Source organism: Oncorhynchus tshawytscha, unplaced genomic scaffold (genome assembly GCF_018296145.1).
Source record: "Oncorhynchus tshawytscha isolate Ot180627B unplaced genomic scaffold, Otsh_v2.0 Un_contig_1368_pilon_pilon, whole genome shotgun sequence".
Classification (NCBI taxonomy): Eukaryota; Metazoa; Chordata; class Actinopteri; order Salmoniformes; family Salmonidae; genus Oncorhynchus; species Oncorhynchus tshawytscha.
Genome location: NW_024609717.1, coordinates 108,413 through 120,482, shown reverse-complemented (window position 1 = coordinate 120,482; position 12,070 = coordinate 108,413). Strand labels below are relative to the sequence as shown.

Genomic DNA, 12,070 nt, shown 5'->3' with positions numbered 1-12,070 from the left:
GTATTTATTAAGGATCCCCTTTAGCCATGCTTTTGGTATTTATTAAGGATCCCCTTTAGCCATGCTTTTGGTATTTATTAAGGATCCCCTTTAGCCATGCTTTTGGTATTTATTAAGGATCCCCATTAGCCAAGGCAGCAGGTACTCTTCCTGGGGTCCAAAGAAGTATATAAGGCAAGTGTGCTCAGTGCAAAGACGAGTAGTGATGCAGTCAATGGCTCGTCTACTTTGAGCCAGGAGAGATTGATGTTAGCGCTCAGTGTACATTCAAGGGCCACCAGCTGTGCTGCTCTGTTTTGGGCCAACTGTAATTTGCCTACGTCCCTCTTTGTGGCACTTGATCATTTGACCAGTGGAGGCTGCTGAGGGGAGGACGGCTCATAATAATGGCTGGAACGGAGCCAATGGTATCAAACACCTGGAAACCATGTATTTAATACCATTCCAGCCATTCCATTCCAGCCATTCCATTCCACCCATTCCAGCCATTCCATTCCACCCATTCCATTCCACCCATTCCATTCCAGCCATTCCAGCCATTCCATTCCACCCATTCCATTCCAGCCATTCCATTCCAGCCATTCCACCCATTCCATTCCAGCCATTCCATTCCACCCATTCCACCCATTCCATTCCAGCCATTCCATTCCACCCATTCCAGCCATTCCATTCCACCCATTCCACCCATTCCATTCCACCCATTACCACGAGCCCGTCCTCCCCACCTAAGGTGCCACCAACCTCCTATGCATTTGACCATTATGCGACCTCCTATAACGACAAACACATCTGTTTGATCACTAGACCTACGTTTATGATAATAATGATTAGCCGACCTTTGTTATAATTCCTACATCGATCTCTCCATTTACCCCGAGAGAACAACAGGCCTAATTGCTTGCAATTCAGTTGATCAACTACTAGAAGTTGTGCCTCATGGTCTGAGATAACGTAGAGATAGGGCCGCTTTCCAGTTCAAAATGGATAAATAACAACCTTTTGCCGGAAATCTGTTGCATGTAAGGTTTAGAAAAGTTTCTGTGTGCCCGTGTGTCTCTGTGTGCCAGTGTGTCTCTGTGTGCCAGTGTGTCTCTGTGTGCCAGTGTGTCTCTGTGTGCCCGTGTGTCTCTGTGTGCCCGTGTGTCTCTGTGAGGAGGACGCCCGTGTGTCTCTGTGTGCCAATGGTATCAAACACCTGTGTCTGTGTGCCCGTGTGTCTCTGTGTGCCCGTGTCTCCTGTGTGCCCGTGTGTCTCTGTGTGCCCGTGTGTCTCTGTGTGCCCGTGTGTCTCTGTGTGCCCGTGTGTCTCTGTGTGCCCGTGTGTCTCTGTGTGCCCGTGTGTCTCTGTGTGCCCCCGTGTGTCTCTGTGTGCCCGTGTGTCTCTGTGTGCCCGTGTAGTCTCTGTGTGCCCGTGTGTCTCTGTGTGCCCGTGTGTCTCTGTGTGCCCGTGTGTCTGTGTCTGCTGTGTCTATGTGTGCCCGTGTGTCTCTGTGTGCCCGATGGTCGTGAGTGTGTCTCTGCCGCTGTGTCAAAATGCCCGTAAATAACTGTTTTCGTTGCCTGTGTGGCGTGCAAATCCATGTAGGTTTAGAACAAGTTCTCTGTGTGCCCGTGTAGTCTCTGTGTGCCAGTGTTCCTGTTGCCAGTGGTTCTCTTCACACCGTCTGGTTGCTCTGCCCGTGTGCTCAGGTGCCCGGTGTCTCTGTGTGCCCGTGTGTCTCTGTGTGTTAATTTGTAGTTCTAAACGTCTCTGTTATGGTGTTTTTACTAACTGTTTGTCTCTGATGTTATTTCTCTGTGTCTCTGTTACAGTCTCACAATTGCATGCACATGGCCAATGTATCTAATGTAGGGGATGTGTCATTTAGCCCGTGTGTCATTGCCCAGCTGCTACTAGTTCCTCTGTGTGCTGTGGAGTTGTGTGCAAAACTGCAGTGTGTGTGTGCCCGTGTGTCTCTGTGTGCCCGTGTCTCTGTGTGCCCGTGTGTCTCTGTGTGCGTGTGTCCTAAAATGGCTGTGTGTCTCTGTCTAGTTAGCCCGATGGTCCTGGAGCGTGAATCACTGGTCAGGTGTGCTGGTCTGTGTGTGTCACTGTGTGCCTCCCGTGCGCGTGCCCTGTGTGACTAGGTGAGGTGTTGTCTCTGAATGCTTGTGTGTGTTTAGTCTCTGTGTGTGCGTCTCTGTGTGCCCCGGTGTCTCTGTGTTTGTGTCACTGTGTGCTCGCTCGGGTGTCTCTCTGTGTGTCTATGTCTAGTTAGGGGAGATGGTCCTGGAGCGTAGACATCCACAGGTCAGGTACTGCATAGCCTTCATGCTGACGTGCATCAGGGGCCCCAGGTTGAACAACATATGGTAGAAGGCGTGCCCCGACTTCTCTCTTTTGGGTCACTTTTGCCGGTCCCAAGCCCGGATAAAGGAGGGTTGGAATTGAGACATAAAAAAAACAAGAATCGACAGAAGAAAGTTAATTTGTAGTTCTAAACGTATTTAGGGTGTTTTTTTTACTAACTTTTTGTCTCTCCCATGATGTTATTTCTCTCTCTTACAGTGCCCATCACAATTACATGCACATGGCCAATTATGCAAATTAGGCGCTGACAGCCAATAGCTACTTTCCTTACTGAGGAGTTGGCAACACTGGAGTCAAGAAGTTGCCTTTTCTTTTTCGAATAACTAAAATGGCGGTGAGGTAGTAGAGACTGAGAGAAGGCTGGAGAAGCAACAGCTGTGCTGGAGTGCAATCAATATGACGGCACCTTTCTGATGGTCTGGAGCCGGAGGATGAGGGTCAAGGATCTGAATGGGCTTTAGAGGAAAGACAGACAGGAGAAGAGCTCCTGATACAGAAAGCACTGGAGCGTCTAGTAGTCAAAGGTAGGAAGCAAGAGCAGTGATGTGTTGGAGTGGAAAGTGGTGACGGTGTTTGATGAGACCACACGGCCATAGAACAAGAAGTTGCTTTCTTAAAATGGACGAGCCAAGGAGGTTGAGGAAGATGGCGGAAGCAGAAGTGTCGTTTTGAAGTTGAAAGCACGTTGAGTACAGTTAGTGGACAACAGTAGAATCAAAGAATGGAGGGAGAAAAAATGTGTACAATTGTTGTGGGATGTGAGTCTGATGAAGCGTTGCTTGTTGGATAATGGTGTTTATTTGGGAAACCCCTTTGAAGTCACGAGGATGGTGAAGAAGGCTTCGGGAAAAGTGGAATCAGTGGTATGGGGTTGACATCATGTAGTCATAGTAACCAGGAGCGGTATGGTGTTGATATCGTGTAGTCATAGTAACCAGGAGTGGTATGGTGTTGACATCATGTAGTCATAGTAACCAGGAGTGGTATGGTGTTGATATTGTGTAGTCATAGTAACCAGGAGTGGTATGGTGTTGATATCATGTAGTCAAAGTAACCAGGAGTGGTATGGTGTTGATATTGTGTAGTCATAGTAACTAGGAGTGGTATAGGGTTGATATCGTGTATTCAAAGTAACCAGGAGTGGTATGGGGTTGATATCGTGTAGTCAAAGTAACCAGGAGTGGTATGGTGTTGATATCATGTAGTCATAGTAACCAGGAGTGGTATGGTGTTGATATTGTGTAGTCAAAGTAACCAGGAGTGGTATGGAGTTGATATTGTGTAGTCATAGTAACCAGGAGTGGTATGGTGTTGATATTGTGTAGTCATAGTAACCAGGAGTGGTATGGTGTTGATATTGTGTAGTCATAGTAACCAGGAGTGGTATGGGGTTGATATTGTGTAGTCATAGTAACCAGGAATGGTATGGTGTTGATATTGTGTAGTCATAGTAACCAGGAGTGGTATGGTGTTGATATTGTTTAGTCATAGTAACCAGGGGTGGTATGGGGTTGATATTGTGTAGTCATAGTAACCAGGAGTGGTATGGTGTTGATATTGTGTAGTCATAGTAACCAGGAATGGTATGGGGTTGATATTGTGTAGTCATAGTAACCAGGAGTGGTATGGTGTTGATATTGTGTAGTCATAGTAACCAGGGGTGGTATAGTCATAGTAACCAGGAGTGGTATGGGGTTGACATCATGTAGTCATAGTAACCAGGAGCGGTATGGTGTTGATATCATGTAGTCATAGTAACCAGGAGCGGTATGGTGTTGATATCGTGTGTATCTAAAGAGCAAAAGGAGTGTACATTGTGGCTTGCAGAATTATCCACGCATGAAGTGAACAGCTGTGATTTTCAGAGCAGGGCACCGGTGAAAGGTGTCGTCTCTGGCGTCCCGTTGGACATTGATAATCAATATCTTAGGCAAAACAATCCAGGAGCAGCTAATGCACGTCTCTTGACCCGTCTGGAGAATGGAGGAAAGAAGCTAAGTTTGTTTGATGAGTATTTACCACCCTATGTAAAGTTGGGATATATAAGATACGCGGTAAGATCGTTGGTGCAAAACCCAATACAAGAAGTGTAAACAGTTTGACCATGTGTCCAAGTGTTTGCAGATGGAATTAATATGTTATTGAAGAGTGTGAATGTAAAACGTTGTAACTGTGGTGGAAATCATATTTCTGAATTCCCAGAGTGCCCTGTCAGGGTGAAAGAGGTTGAGGTGTCAAGGATCAGGGCTGTACAGCAAATCTCCTATGTGGAGGCGGGGAAGAGTTGAAGGGTCAAAGGGCCACAGTTCTGAAGAAGATATGGAGGTGGATGCATCACAACCAGTTGCCAATGTTATTCGTCAATCCAGTGATCTGGATACACTTATTGTGAAGAAGGTGGATTTTGTCGCATTTATAGTCACGGTTATTAATTGTACTGCACAAGTATCCAAGAAGCTGGAGAACATATCAGCAGCCCGAGAAGTTTTTGGGCCTCCTAGACTTAACCGCAGAAGCACTGCATGGACTACTGTTGCCAGGAAATGTCCTGCCATCACAGGATCCTTCTGAGCCTGTGTAGGGAAATGATTTAAAACAGAAAGCAGGCAGATTTTGTTTAATTAACATTTCGTTATTGATAGTTTGTGCGGATAAAAATTACCACCCTTTTTTTGTGTTTCGGATCTTTATTATCCTCCTGTACTGTAGATGGCGGAATGCACGTATCGTTGTTGTGGACGCCATTAGACCAAAGAAGAAGTTACTCTCTTTCGTCAGTGTGGAACCGTGATTTCAGTGCTGAAAGGGTCTTCAAGCCGCTTCACATATGATCTGAAATTACTTCCAAACCAATGGGTAACATATAATATCCTATTCATTAAAGAGACTTAGTTAAGTTGCGCAATGTACGCATTTAGCGCAGCCATGGCGGTCTGGAGAACTCCCAATATGTATTCTCGCGGTGACAGCACCTATCGCGTTGGTGGTCTCTAGCTAGCTAGCTACATCAAAAACAAGAGCTGTCAACTTTCAAAATCAAGTGTCAAGGTAAGATCGAGCTTTCTAACATATTCTATAACGTTTCCAAATACACAACATCATTTTAGTTGTCGGATTATTTGTCCACGTCCACTGGATCAACGTTGTCTCAACAATTAGCCTATTGATCTGGCTAGCTACGTCGTTAGCGTGCTAACTAGCCATTAGAAGCTAACTAGCTATCAAAGCAAGTTTGTTGATTTTCAAGACGCTCTGTTGTGAATCACCATATTATTTGTTATCATACATTCTCAAATATATGAAGTGTGTATCGTTCATCTTTAAGATGACAAATCCATTGGCAACCCTGACTAGCTAGTAAGTTAGCATGGCTAGCTAGGCCGTTTTGTTAGATAGACAAGGTGGCTAACTTCATTTCAGTAACCATTGTTCATGTTTTGGCGATTACAAACTAAATGTCGGTTTTAGTTCTCCTTTGTTTTAAAGGGGCTATCAGCAGTTGCTACATCCGTTCTTGGACTTGTAAATTAATGATTATATATTCGTTCTTGAAGAATATAACTTGAAATGTCTCATGAGCTTAGTTTAACTGTTGCACCCCATCAGAACCCAAAATACAACCTTGTTTTATGCCAACGTTTGGGGGGGAAAAAAATACTATATAGCCTCAAAACATGGTTAAAACTATAATTATGATCAAATGGATGGATTTGCATTGAAAGTGGTTACATTTCTCCAGCCCCACCCCTCAGCTTTTCCCTGTACCAGGGGAGTGGAGGCCACTGTATTGTTTCCACTAAACTATATTGCGCGTGATTTAGCTAGCAGTGGAGCGCTGTGTCTTCATAGACAGCCTTATACCAGCCATACCTCACCAGACCTTCACAAAAGTTTCTGAACTTTCATTAGGGTAATATCTCAAGTCAAGTCATTGAGCTCCCGAGTGGCGCAGTGGTCTAAGGCACTGCATCTCAGTGCTAGAGGCGTCACTACAGACCCTGGTTCTACATGGCAATATGAATCAAATCAAATCAAATTTTATTTGTCACATACACATGGTTAGCAGATGTTAGTGCGAGTGTAGCGAAATGCTTGTGCTTCTAGTTCCGACAATGCAGTAATAACCAACAAGTAATCTAGCTAACAATTCCAAAACTACTACCTTATAGACACAGTCCAATACGCACAGTAGACTGACTGGGGAGGTGATTTCTCACAATTAAAGTCCCTCAATTAGAGCTACGATGTTAATATTTGTGTTATTTCTTCAGAATTGTAATCTGTGGGTGTCACACCATTTCATGGACCCACGATCCATAGGTAAGGCTGTACATTGTAAGAAAAGTAGGCTATGCCCCCAATGCAATGTTGAAGTCTATACGTTCACAATGTGATTTCAACTGATTTTTGGGGGGGTCAAATTAACAACTTATTGTCTTGTTGAATTTATTTAAACAACATTCCAAACTTGTTTAGCATTATTTTGTCCAATTGTGGCAGGATTCCACTATTTGCATGTTTGCATCAGTTCCTTTGGGGGACTTTTAATTTGAAGGTGAAACACCGATTCCACTATTGTTGCTCACTCTGTTCTTCATGACACACAAGTAGCTATAAAGCTATCGTTGCCTTCGCCATGGCAACGTTAGCTTGCTAGATACATTTTAAAGCAGAGATTCCTAGTGCATATATTTTGCATGGTTTATCCCTTTATTATGGATTTAGTGAAAATCACCTTTCACTTGTTGTTCTTCCTCTTTTGAATCCATCTCTAGCCTTCCATGTCTGAACTCAAGTCCACAGAGTCCCCAGGTTCTGGTTGTGGTGTTCCAGCCCAGAGAACCTCACAGCAGGGTCCAGAGATGGTCTCAGTGAAGCTGGAGGACTGCAGTCAAACACTGGAACTCAATGTGATTGTCAAAGAGGAGGAGGAGAGAGGAATCAAGGAGGAGAGAGAAGTAAAAGAGGTTGATCAGAGAGCAGTCAAAGAGGAGGAGGAGACAGAAATCCAAGAAGAGGTGGAGGAGAGAGCAGTCAAAGAGGAAATGGAGAAGATAGAAGTCAAAGAGGAAGTAGAGATGCCAGTCAAAGAAGAGCATGAGAGAACAGTCAAAGAAGAAGAAGAGGAGGAGGTAGTTATAAGCATCAAAGAAGAGGTGGAGAAAAGATCAGTGAAAGCAGAAGAGAACAAGGAAGGAGCTGCTCAACATCTAGGAACTGAAGAAGTAGATAGTATCAGTGACCCAGGTAAGTTCAGGTGTGGAGTACAGAGAGGGAGGTGCCTCGGTGGCACCAGGGGATTCCAGAAGTATTATTACTACTCCTGGTTACTATGACTACACGATTCCAGAACTATTATTACTACTCCTGGTTACTATGACTACACGATTCCACAACTAGTATTACTACTCCTGGTTACTATGACTACACGATTCCACAACTAGTATTACTACTCCTGGTTACTATGACTACACGATTCCACAACTAGTATTACTACTCCTGGTTACTATGACTACACGATTCCACAACTATTATTACTACTCCTGGTTACTATGACTACACGATTCCACAACTATTATTACTACTCCTGGTTACTATGACTACACGATTCCACAACTATTATTACTACTCCTGGTTACTATGACTACACGATTCCACAACTATTATTACTACTCCTGGTTACTATGACTACACGATTCCACAACTAGTATTACTACACGATTCCACAACTATTATTACTACTCCTGGTTACTATGACTACACAATTCCACAACTGTTATTGTGCTTTTGCTGACATCAAGTCTTTTAAAGCCTCCTGTTGATGTTACTCTTCAATAACACAAACCCCCTGTTAGCATTGATGTTACCCTTCAATAACACAAACCCCCTGTTAGCATTGATGTTACTCTTCAATAACACAAACCCCCTGTTAGCATTGATGTTACTCTTCAATAACACAAACCCCCTGTTAGCATTGATGTTACCCTTCAATAACACAAACCCCCTGTTAGCATTGATGTTACTCTTCAATAACACAAACCCCCTGTTAGCGTTGATGTTACTCTTCAATAACACAAACCCCGAAGCAAATCAGGGGGAGGGCAATAGGTTTATTCTTATTCAAAGAGGACGAACTGTGCGGGGAGGTAGATGTTCATTCTCCCCTGTCCTCAGTGATTCTCTCCACAGAACAAAGGGACATGATGTACTTTATAACCCAGCTCTAGCCTGTGGTTGACCAATTTAGCCAATGGGCAAAATAACAAGTATCCTATTTCAGGTTGGACCAATGAGAACGTGCCACACGTAGCTATGATTTCAAGACTGACATTCCTAACAGATGTTGAACTGAAAACCAACTATTTCCATTGATAAGTCCCTATTGATCGTTAATGCTCTGTTGACTTTGTCCTCTTAACCTTTAGTATTGTATTGACCTCTCGTCCTCGGTCTCTGCGTTGTGTATTTATCTTCAAAATATTGTTATACCTTTTTTTTAATGCTCTGATCCTGATTCTAACCCCATATATGTCCATATTCCCACAGGAGAGAGCTCCAACCCAGGTTCAGACAGTGAGCCCAGTTCCACAGCATCAGGAAACCATAAACAACACAGACGGAGGAACACAAGACAGAAACATCACTGCATGGACTGCTTCACTAGTTTCTACGAGCCAGAGGAGTTGAGAAGGCACACTTGTAGGCCCCGCTCCTGCTCAGATTGCAGAGACAGTTTTATTTGTCCGATTCACCTCAAATCACACCAACAAAGTCTCAAAATAAAGAAGATGTACCCGTGTGGTCAATGTGGGAAGAGATTTCAGACCCCAAGCAGCTTGAAGATGCACCAGATTACTCACACAGGAAAGAAGTCGTACCACTGCTTTCAGTGTAGGAAGACTTTCGGTTGGTCATTCAATTTGAAGAGACACCAGAAAATACACACAGGGGAGAAACCTTTCCACTGCTCCCAGTGTGGAAAGAGCTTCAGTCAGACAGGAGACCTAAAGAAACATCAGAGAATACACACAGGAGAGAAGCCTTACCACTGCTCTGAGTGTGGGAAGAGCTTCAGTATAGAAGCAAATCTAAAGGAGCACCAGAAAATACATACAGGAGAGAAGCCTTTCCACTGCTCCCAATGTGGTAAAAGCTTCAGTCGGTTAAGAGAACTAAAGAAACATCAGAGAATACACACAGGGGAAAAGCCATACAGCTGTGGTCAGTGTGGGAAGAGTTTCAGTCAAACAGGAGTCCTAAAGAGACACCAGCTAACTCACACAGGAGAAAAACCTTTCAACTGCTCCCAGTGTGGGAAGGATTTCAGTCAGTCATCACTTTTGAAGAGACACCAGCTAACGCACACAGGAAAGAAGCCTCACCACTGCTCTCATTGTGGAAAAAGTTTTAAATTGGAAGGAAGCCTTCAGAGTCATCAGAGAATACACAATGGAGAGAAGCCCCACCACTGCTTCCAATGTGAGAAAGCTTTCAGTCAGGCAGTAGACCTAAAGAAACATCAGAGAATACACACAAGGGAGAAGTCTTTCCACTGCTCTCAGTGTGGGAAGACTTTCGGTCGGTCATTATTTTTGAAGCGACACCAGAGAAGACACACGGGGGAGAAGCCTTTCCACTGCTCCCAATGTGGGAAGACCTTTAGTGAAAAAGGAAATCTAAAGCAACACCAGAGAAGACACTCAGGAGAGAAACCGTACAGATGTGATCAGTGTGGGATTTGTTTTAAATGGAAACAAAGCCTGAAGGAACATACGGAGGCAAAGCACAGTGCAGTGCCCAACTCTAACCTTATAATGGAGTTGCCAAGCTGGGCATCTACATATCTGACTAATATTGACTGACTGTTTTTTTTGTTATTCTGTTAAACCACTTTTAAAATATATATTTGATCTTCTACCACTTTTTATTTAGACAGCCAAAAACACAGGGGGCGACAGGAAACTGGTAGGGTGGACACGGGACACTGGTAGGGTGGAGGACACGGGAAACTGGTAGGGTGGAGGACACGGGAAACGGGTAGGGTGGAGGACACGGGAAACTGGTAGGGTGGAGGACACGGGAAACTGGTAGGGTGGAGGACACGGGAAACTGGTAGGGTGGAGGACACGGGAAACTGGTAGGGTGGAGGACACGGGAAACTGGTAGGGTGGAGGACACGGGAAACTGGTAGGGTGGAGGACTGGTAGGGTGGAGGACACGGGAAACTGGTAGGGTGGAGGACACGGGAAACTGGTAGGGTGGAGGACACGGGAAACTGGTAGGGTGGAGGACACGGGAAACTGGTAGGGTGGAGGACACTGGGAAAAACTGGTAGGGTGGGGTGGAGGACACGGGAAACTGGTAGGGTGGAGGACACGGGAAACTGGTAGGGTGGAGGACACGGAGGACACGGGAAACTGGTAAGGACTGGTAGGGTGGAGGACACGGGAAACTGGTAGGGTGGACACGGGAAACTGGTAGGGTGGACACAGGAAACTGGTAGGGTGGACACAGGAAACTGGTAGGGTGGACACAGGAAACTGGTAGGGTGGACACAGGAAACTGGTGGACACAGGAACTGAAAACCGGTCTCCAGTGAGGAGGACGTGCGACTGGCTGCAGTGTTACCGCTATACAACAGGTTATTATTCTGTGACACTTGGAAGTTCACTTATAATATTCTCATATGGAAATGTACTAAAGAGTTCCAGCACGTGGATCATATCCTCCAGAAGTCCATTCCGTTTCTATCTGCATAAAGTCAATTTACTTTCTGAACTAAACTTCCATTACCAGTAAGACACACACTTCTCTGGAAAATGTTATGTGCAAATTGATGCAATTTCACCAGACTGCCCACACATCTGCTTAATGTAACTCTTTCTCTGGGGGATTTGTGATGTTTTACTTGTGCTTCCTGTGACTGTGTTTTTATATGTGAATGGCTGTATATTTATAATGTATTGTACAGGGCACATTGGAAAGAGAGACCTAGGTCTCAATATGTCTTCGGAGGTCAAATAAAGGTAAATACATCACTAATAATAATAATAATAATGATGACCTGGTTTTAAAAAGTAGAGGACAGACATAAGGGAAGGCTGTTGTCTGTATTAACCAGTGGTCTACTATAATGCAGGGTATAATGTAAAGTAAAAATAAAAGAATGACAAGATAAGCACGTTTTTATTTTGGTTTTATTCACCGTGCAGACAATGGGTTCCATCAGCTTGTTGCTATGCACTGGGTTCCATCAGCTTGTTGCTATGCACTGGGTTCCATCAGCTTGTTGCTATGCACTGGGTTCCATCAGCTTGTTGCTATGCACTGGGTTCCATCAGCTTGTTGCTATGCACTGGGTTCCATCAGCTTGTTGCTATGCACTGGGTTCCATCAGCTTGTTTAGTCCATACAAACACATTGAATAACAGATATGCACTGGGTTCCATCAGCTTGTTGCTATGCACTGGGTTCCATACAAACTTGTAACAGATAGTCTTATGCTATTAGTTCCATCAAACACATTGAATAACAGATGCTATGCACATCCATCAGTCATGTTTTAGTCCATACAAACACATTGAATAACAGATAGTCCTTACTGCTGTTTAGTCCATACAAACACATTGAATAACATGCACTGGTTCCATACAAACACATTGAATAACAGATAGTCCACTGCTGTTTAGTCCATCAAACATTGAATAACAGATAGTCCTT

General features: G+C 44.3%; 1 protein-coding gene across 1 annotated transcript in view; it reads left to right on the top strand.

The window, feature by feature from the left end:
- The window catches only part of LOC112248065 (zinc finger protein 271), a 34,289-nt gene extending 23,623 nt beyond the window's left edge, over positions 1–10,666 (top strand). Inside the window, exons 4-5 of the mRNA XM_042317206.1 lie at positions 7,126–7,597; positions 8,897–10,666. Coding sequence (XP_042173140.1) covers positions 7,126–7,597; positions 8,897–10,212 — 1,788 coding nt within the window. The 3' untranslated portion in view covers positions 10,213–10,666. The remainder of the gene's footprint in view (positions 1–7,125; positions 7,598–8,896) is intronic.
- Positions 10,667–12,070: the final 1,404 nt, after the last annotated feature.